We start from the raw sequence: 8,311 nt of genomic DNA on the forward strand, positions 1-8,311 counted from the left end.
GATAGGTTTGTTTATAGGTTTCTCTCGTGTGTCAGCTTCTTGTTCTTCCCCTGTTCTTTGTGAGAGAGAACCATCGCAAAGGTTATCTCATCTAGGTAGTATAGCCACCCTCACTCCATTATTAGCAAAGGAGCATTTCGATGCACGATAGATACTCATCCACATCAGGAAGTTGCAATTGTGGTTCTAAAGCAAGGCCCAAAACAACACATGATTCAACAAGACTAAGGTAAGCTCTTGACTTGAACAAATAGCACGAGGACGAGTAATGTTTGGGAATTTACTTTTATCAAGCATTATGTGAATCCTTTTCACCATGGATTGTAACAAAAATTATAAATTTGAACAAGCGTTTCGTGCGAACTCTTTAGTCTAGTTATAACTAAATCTTGAATTTTTGTAAGAAGAGCAACTTGAGGTGTTCTTTTCGCCATTGGACAAGTTCTAGAATCTAGGCTAAGCTGAAGCATGTGTGAATGTGGCCCCACAACTTTGAAAAAATATGGAAGGTTCAATCATCCACGAAACGTCAACGATGATGATTTAAATGCAAAACAAAGCCCTTATAAAGCCCCCTCACCTTCCCAGAATGCTACCTCTAGCTTTTTGAGTTGCTTCTCCTAATATACTACCTTTTGCCTTCTTGCCCACTTGACCCCTCCTCCCTCTGATCTGCAAGTTTTTTCTGGCTATGGTGATGGCGATCTTCACTAACAGATTCTTCTCCAGCTACTGGCAGACTACCTGTAAGTCGTCATTCCTTTAGTTCTCTCTCTCTTTGTTTTATTTGTTTTCTCTCGCACTTTCTCTCTGCACTGCAGCGCCTTCATTTTTGCACGGAGAGCTGAAATCCTAGAGAGAAAAAAACTCTGTGTTGCTTCATGGAAAAAAGGACCAATCTTTGGTGAATGGTTACACCAATCGTTGAAACTTTAATTCAAATAAAGAAAGGTCAATCCTTCGATATATTCCAAAACCCTAAATGGATGCATAGTGTACACAGTAAAACTAGTTTTATGAATGCTCTTTAAAACCCTGACTCAGGGGAGAGATGTGATGGCCGTGCCTCTCTTTTTTGTGCAGAAAAATGGGCGAGAAGGGTTTCAGAAGTGCCAGCTCTGGAGCCTTATCGATCGGCTGCTGTGACATGACTGTCAAGTGCCGTTGTAGGTGGCGCTGGGATCATGCAATCTTGTGCTCATATTGCCGTGAGCAGCTGCATAACCCGTCATGCCTTCTCTCTTCGACCCTAGTGTTCTTCATCAGCTCCTGTTTGGTTTTCGCAGCTCTGGGAATGGTATTTGCATGGCTCACATTTTCTCCTTTCAGTCAGCCTTTATTTGATTCCGCAGAACTGGCATGCCAACATGACAATGAAGGGTCGTGGTCAGTTGGCATCTACTTTGGGGACAGCCCGCTGTCTTTACAACCAATTGAACTGGTTAGTAACAAAACCCTCCCCCTCCCCCTCCCCCTCCCCATCCCCCTCCCCCTCCCCCCTTCACCCGGCTTTTCCCTACACACACACACACACACACACACACACACACCCTCACACCGTCCCCTATATACGGGTACCCAATGCTGAAGAAGAACGACAAAAGTGGGCTTCCTGTTTTGCATACCTGGTTTTGATTCCGGACATGCATGGGCATGTATGTGCTTTTTTGATGCACCACACCATACTAGGGGGTTGATATGTCACTAGGTCTCTGTGCTGAAGGTTGTGCTGCTATATTTTGTTGCTTTAATGTCGTGGAACCTGTACAGAAAAACATTCGGAACAACAAGGGTTGTGCTTGGCCTGTTGCAAACCCCATACTCACTTGTGCGTCGGTGACGGACGCAAGCCACCCGAGCACTTTTGTTGCTGATCCTTTTCTCTATGTCCAGGTTTGTTAGTGGTAAACCTTCTCGTTTTGCTGTTGCAAGGAGTGGTGACTGATTTTGCTGATGGCATTTTTTTTTCCAATCCAGGGCTTGAAAATGTACATTTTTTTTGAGACAAAGAATGCTCTCACAAAGCAAGGTGACATTGGGGTTGTGGAAAGCTCTGATAGGGGCTCATCATGGAAGTACCTTGGTGTTGCTTTGGATGAGGAGTGGCATCTCTCATTCCCATATGTGTTCAGTTATAATGAACAGGTTAGCTTGATTGATAAGAAACATGCTACTTTGATTCACCTATCTTATTGTTAACACCTGTTTTTATTTGGGGGAAACAATCATTTTCGAGGGGGGGTCAAAATGGGCTTGTCGAAGATCTTAGCAAAGTGTATTGCATCCTCCACGGTCTTGTTACGGTTCCTTCAAACTTTATCTAATTATCGCTGGCAACCCATGGAAGAAAAATCCACACAAATTATGCGGATCCGTATGGGTAGTCAGGGTTAGTGTTGTGCATGTCCCACACATGTCAGCGTCGTGCTCGTCCCACACACCATTGTAGCTTTCTTATATGTTGTAATATTGTCATGTCATCTTGGGCACTTAATAGGCCATTGGTTGGCTAGTGTCAAATGCATTACCTTGGTGTGTGCAAATCTCATTTTGAGTAGCAACACCATACATTTAGGGGGCATGGACAAATCCATGTATGGGAGACTTGGGCAGTCTTTTGACCACCCCATTTAGGGGCCATGGTGCCTTGGGGTGCCCATGGCCCAAAGGGGTAGGCGTTCTTGTGGTGAAATGACTTTTTTCTCCACGACCAGCAAGGAGGACAAAGTTGGGCTGTCTTGCTCAAGTCAGCCAGCCCAGAAACCCTTATATAAGCATCCGTTTCAGTCTCGGAATTATGGTCACCGCCATGAAACGTTTCACTGCTGCAGCGAAACCTTACTGAAACGATTCATTTTGGAACGAAATGTTTCAACAACAGGTAGGTGGATAGTGAAACGATGGACCAAAATGATTATATACATAAAATCTGAAGGTTGGGGGCCCAAATCTGAAATTTCTGATTTGGGCTTTCAATTGGAGAGGGGGGGGGGGAGTGCAATTTCCCCCTCCAATTTGGAGGTCCAAATCTGAAATATCAAATTTGGGCCTTCAATTTGGGGGTCCAATTTGGGATTTTGCTTGAATTGGGCATCCAATTTGGGGTTTTTACCCCAAATTGGACAAAACCCCCAAATTTGGGCATCGAATTGAATGCCCATTTCTGAAATTTCAGAAATAACCATTCAATTTGATGCCCAAATTGGGGGTTTTTCCCATTTTACCAAATTTTCCTTTTTCAAAACAAATTGGGGACCCCAGAATAAAATTTGGCAACAGGGAGAACCCTTTTTTTTAAATTTCAATTGAGAGAGAGAGAGAGAGAGAGAGAGAGAGAGAGAGAGAGAGAGGGTTACCTTATTGCAGACGAGAAAGAAGCAGGTTGAGCTGCGGTGCCTTGGAAAGCCCGAATCGTAGCTTTTTTTTTCCTTATATTTTTTAGAGCTGCTATGAAATGCCCATGACTGAAATGTTTCATGGACGTTTCACGTTTCGCGTTTCATGAGAAGCAAAACTCTTTTCGCGGTGACCCTGCTTGGATCCCCATCTCTGAGTCTTGCACACATACATGGTAGATACCACTGCCAGAGGCAGCCCTCGACCATTAATGCAAGGAGAAGAGGTCCAGAAGCAGTCCGAAGTCAGTGTGGAAGCTAAATATGCAGGCATCTCAGCGCATAGACAGCAATATGCACATTGTCCTACTGTCCAACAGATGCTACACAAGGTGGCCAGCAATCAGCCCCAGAATTCCAGCATCTGCACGTTGATTTGGTCAGTATACAGGGATTTACAGGCCTGCAGTTCAGTCCATTACTTCATACAATTATACATGCAAATACACCTATGGGTGGGGGCCCTTGTGAGGGCTTTGGGGACCCAATCCTGTGAACTCCTCTCTCTCTCTCTCTCTCTCTCTCTCTCTTCTGAGGAGACACTTCACCCCATAGCTTCAGCTCTAATTGGGTTTTTTAAAGTTTTTTTTAAAAAACCATGATTTTATCGCTTCGTAGACACATTATTACACTTTTGGTCTCAGATCCTTTGGTCCTTTGTAGACGTTAACACAACTTCCTTTCTTTCTCCACTTTCTCTTGCATAATTGCATATTTGTGAATGATCTCTGCATGTCAAGTAAAAGGTGTCACAAGCTTGTGCATGTAACACACATCTAGTTCCATCAGCTTGTTGAGTACATCAAATTCATCCCTGGGTTGAGCAAATTCAGCCCGGAAACGCTACTCAAATTCAGTTCAAAGTGATGGGTTTTTGCTTAGGTCTTTCCATTGTGTCAAGGCCTTCCCTTTGAGGGAACCTTGCTCCATTTGAATCTCTCGGTTATTGGAAAAGGATGGAACTTAAAGCGTGTGATCCATCTATTTAACCAAGAGTCCATATGCTCTTCGGTCTTCTCCTTTTGGTCACCTCCCAACATGTTAGGAGCGAAAAGAGGAGGGTTTTGTTGAGGAGGGTTCAAAACAGCACTCTTGAATAGTTTAAGTTGTGATCGCATAAGTTGCATCTCCTCCTTAAGCTACTTTTTCCACATACTTTATTTCAACCTGTTGTCCCTTGACTTCCTTGGCATAATCTTGGTCACTGATGTGCACATCATCCTCAAAAGAGAGATCCACCATTGAAACAGGCCTTCGTAAGGGCTATGGCATGGGTACTTAGCTTATCTTCAAGAAAACAACAATTTCACGCTAATTTCACGCGTAAAATCTTGAGAAAATCTGGAAATAAACAAAAGATTGAGAAGACACCACACTGGGGGTCGAAATAGCCTTGGGTCGACCCTTCCTCACGGAGTTATTAGATAGAACTCCTTGGAGGAGTCTTGAGTACAAGTTCTTAGAGCTAGAGAGCTCTCTTGTCTTTTCTTACATACCTCAACAATGAGAGAATGGCTGAATTTATAGTTCTTGCCCAAAAGTACTTGAGAAAAGCGCTTTAAAACTTACTTATAGTCCAACAAGCATCTTTTTAATAATAAAATCTCCTCTTTTTAGTTTTTAAAAACCTTTTAATCTTTTACTTTCCAAAAGCTGTCACATCTTTCCAAGCCTATAAGGTGACCTTGCGTTGCTATCTTGCCACGTGCCAGTGCCATGTCATCAATGCCATGCCACCTTTTTTTTGGTTTCCAATTTTTTTTGTTTTTTTTGTTTTTTTTGTTTTTTGTTTGCGTGATGCGTTTTTGCATATCAGCAACTTGTATTTTGATGCTTTGGTTGCATTTTTGTATATCAACTTCTTGTTGTGCATTGCTAGCTATGGCTGCACTAGGACACGCACACATCTCTAACGTCAAAAAGCATCTGCATACACCTCCCTTATCCTCCTACGAACCTGCTCGAATCTCATACATGCAATCACATCAACACCCCTACCTTATCTAGAGTATGCATCAACCCATAAACAAAGATTCAGACGAACACCTCTTTCGTGCAAATCCTAGAAAAAGTGGATTGGAAAGCTTATAGAAATCTTTCTTTCCCTAATGCTTGAGTCCCTTAACCCTTGGATTAGGTCAAAAAAACCCTACGGTTAGCGTGAGGTACATAACAATATAGGTTCCTTAGATCTTGGTGTGGTAGAGGATATAAGCGCAAGTCCCCAAGGGCCTGCAAGTTTTTGTAAGGTAGCTAAAATTTTGCAGCATGATGCCTTCAATGCCTATCTTTATCCATGGACTGTGTTGTTAAAAAAAAAATGTTTTTATCATGCAAAAATATCATATTTCACTATTTTTGTTGTAACCTTTTATTTATTTTTTTCTTTCCAGGTATATATGATGCCAGAGGGTAATGAGAAGGGGGATCTCCGCCTCTACCGTGCATTGAAGTTCCCTCTTGAATGGACTCTAGATAGGGTCCTTATCAAACGGCCCCTTGTGGATGCAACAATGGTGGAATACAATGGAAACTTTTGGATTTTTGGATCGGATTTCCACCGATTTGGGGCCAAAAAGAATGGGGAACTTGAAATCTGGTTTGCAAGCACACCTTTTGGTCCATGGAAGCAACATAAAGGTAACCCCTTGCATAATGGGGATCCAAGCTCGGGGGCTCGCAATGGCGGGAGACCATTCATTCACGAGGGTCAGCTTTATCGGGTAGGACAGGACTGTGCTGAGACCTATGGGCACAGGGTTCTCTTATTTCGTGTGGAGATTCTCACCAAAAATGAATTTCATGAGGTGGAGGTTCCTTTGGGTCTAGAAGAATCAAAGAAAGGTCGGAATGCTTGGAATGGTTTACGTTACCACCACTTGGATGCCCAGAAACTACCGTCAGGTGGGTGGATTGCAGTAATGGATGGGGATAGGGTCCCCTCTGGTGATCTTAATGCAAGGTACTTGTTGGGCTCTGCAGCCTTCCTGGTTCTCATCTCGCTTGTTCTCCTATTTGGCATCATTTTTGGTGTTGTCCGGTGCGTGTTTCCTTTGAGCAAGTGCCTCAGTGCAGGCAAGAGAAGTGATGTGTCGTCATCAGGCTGGGTACGGCCTCAGGTCACGTCAAAATTACACAGAGCATTGTCTCGGTTGAACAGAAGTACATCTGCTATAAGGGGTCGAATCAGGTTCAGCAGCTGTGCGGGTGCGTCGCTTATGCTGGTGTGCTTCTTTTTGAGTGTGGTTTCAGTCTGTATTGGAGTGAGGTCCTTCTTTGGTGGAAACGGAGCTGAGGAGCCATACCCAGTAGAAGGCCAATACTCCCAATTCACAATGCTAACAATGACATATGAGGCACGGCTCTGGAATCTTAAGATGTATATCAAGCATTATTCTCGCTGTTCATCAGTTAGAGAGATAGTAGTTGTTTGGAACAAGGGGCAACCCCCAAACCCTGATACGGATTTTGACTCGGCTGTGCCTGTCCGCATCCGGGTGGAGGAGAAAAACTCTCTAAACAATCGCTTCAAACCTGATCCTCAGATAAAGACACGAGCTGTGTTTGAGTTGGATGATGACATCATGATGACATGCGATGACCTGGAGAGGGCTTTCAATGCCTGGCGTCATCATCCAGAGAGAATTGTGGGCTTTTATCCACGTCTGAATGATGGGAGTCCTCTTAAGTACAGAAATGAGCGGTATGCCCGTACCAAGAAGGGTTACAACATGATCTTGACGGGTGCTGCTTTTCTAGACAGTGAAGTGGCATTCCCTAAGTACTGGAGTCAAGAAGCAGAGCAAGGGAGAGCTCTTGTAGATGAGCTCTTCAATTGTGAGGACATTCTCCTAAATTATATCTTGGCTAACAGCACGACATCACGTACAGTTGAATACATCCATCCTGCATGGGCAATTGACACATCAAAGCTTTCTAGCTCAGCTATCAGCAGGGATACCAAAGTTCACTACATGAAAAGGACTAATTGTCTTCTCAAATTTTCTGAGCTGTATGGTGGCCTCCCCTTGAAAAAATGGGAGTTTGGCAGCCGTGGTGACGGTTGGGACTACTGAGGGTTATGTGCAGGGATGTGGTGGGAATTGCTTAAAAAGGCAGCGTAAGCTGTACATTTGTTCTGACTTAAATTTGTTATTATTCTGGAGTTACCACTCCTTGTGTATGACAGCAGCATGGAATTACTTCTCGTGTGTGACAGCAGCAATCACTCTCCTAAGGGGACCTGGCTGCTGTCATTTGGGCCTTTTTCTTTTGTCATCCCATTGTTCCTACCTACGAGACATTCTTCTGTTTGCTTTTCAAGTGTACTGAGTTCGTAATGGTCCTAGTGTCCATCTTAGCGGTGGTTGGGAGTTTCTGAAATAGATAATACCCTCGCAGGGGCTAAGCATTGAGGGAGTGGGGTCCAGTCTCAAAGCCTTCAACTCTAGCTTTGAGCTGCTAATGAGCTTAAATTCATTCAAGGAGGGACAGGATCTGCTGGTGATTTGGACTCAGATTTTGGTCCTGGGTAGTGGTGGTAATCTTGCAGGAAACTTGACCTTTTATTGGGCTGCAGGTTTTGGGAAAGACAGCACGTTACAATGCATTTTCAGACAGGCTCCTAGCAATCCTTTTCCAACTTTGTGGGAAGAGGCGGCTGTGTTATATCGTGTGGGGTTGTTGATGAAACTCTACAGAAAATTTTAGTCGACATGTTTTTTAAAGCTCACATTCAAAAGGTTGGAGTCTGCACGCGTGCGTGTGCGTGGGGTTCAAGTTCTAATGCCTGCACATTGGTGTCATCATACAGATTATAAGTGCTGGTACTGGTGGGTTATGGCTTTAAAAGTCTCTCTCTCTCTCTCTCTCTCTCTCTCTCAAGTCTCAAGTTCAATGCCTGCATGTTGGTGCTG

At 43.8% G+C, this 8,311-nt stretch overlaps 1 protein-coding gene across 1 annotated transcript; it reads left to right on the forward strand.

Moving 5' to 3' along the window:
• The first annotated feature begins 574 nt into the window (after positions 1-574).
• On the forward strand, positions 575-7,718 carry LOC147615396 (glucosamine inositolphosphorylceramide transferase 1-like). The gene is made up of 5 exons (XM_086779492.1): positions 575-746; positions 1,084-1,441; positions 1,771-1,893; positions 1,978-2,145; positions 5,789-7,718. The coding sequence occupies exons 2-5, from the start codon at positions 1,088-1,090 to the stop codon at positions 7,469-7,471; spliced, it is 2,328 nt and encodes a 775-aa protein (XP_086635618.1). The 5' UTR covers positions 575-746; positions 1,084-1,087; the 3' UTR covers positions 7,472-7,718.
• Positions 7,719-8,311: the final 593 nt, after the last annotated feature.

The sequence above is a fragment of the Cibotium barometz genome, chromosome 40 (genome assembly GCF_041138505.1).
Source record: "Cibotium barometz isolate CiBa-2024 chromosome 40, ASM4113850v1, whole genome shotgun sequence".
Classification (NCBI taxonomy): Eukaryota; Viridiplantae; Streptophyta; class Polypodiopsida; order Cyatheales; family Cibotiaceae; genus Cibotium; species Cibotium barometz.

Excerpts from the sequence above, each read along its gene's own strand:
- LOC147615396 (XM_086779492.1), top strand. The coding sequence starts at position 1,088 with ATGGGCGAGAAGGGTTTCAGAAGTGCCAGCTCTGGAGCCTTATCGATC. Across the intron at positions 1,894-1,977 it reads ATCCTTTTCTCTATGTCCAG|GGCTTGAAAATGTACATTTT; the intron begins GTTTGTTAGTGG and ends TTTCCAATCCAG. Across the intron at positions 2,146-5,788 it reads TGTTCAGTTATAATGAACAG|GTATATATGATGCCAGAGGG; the intron begins GTTAGCTTGATT and ends TTTTCTTTCCAG.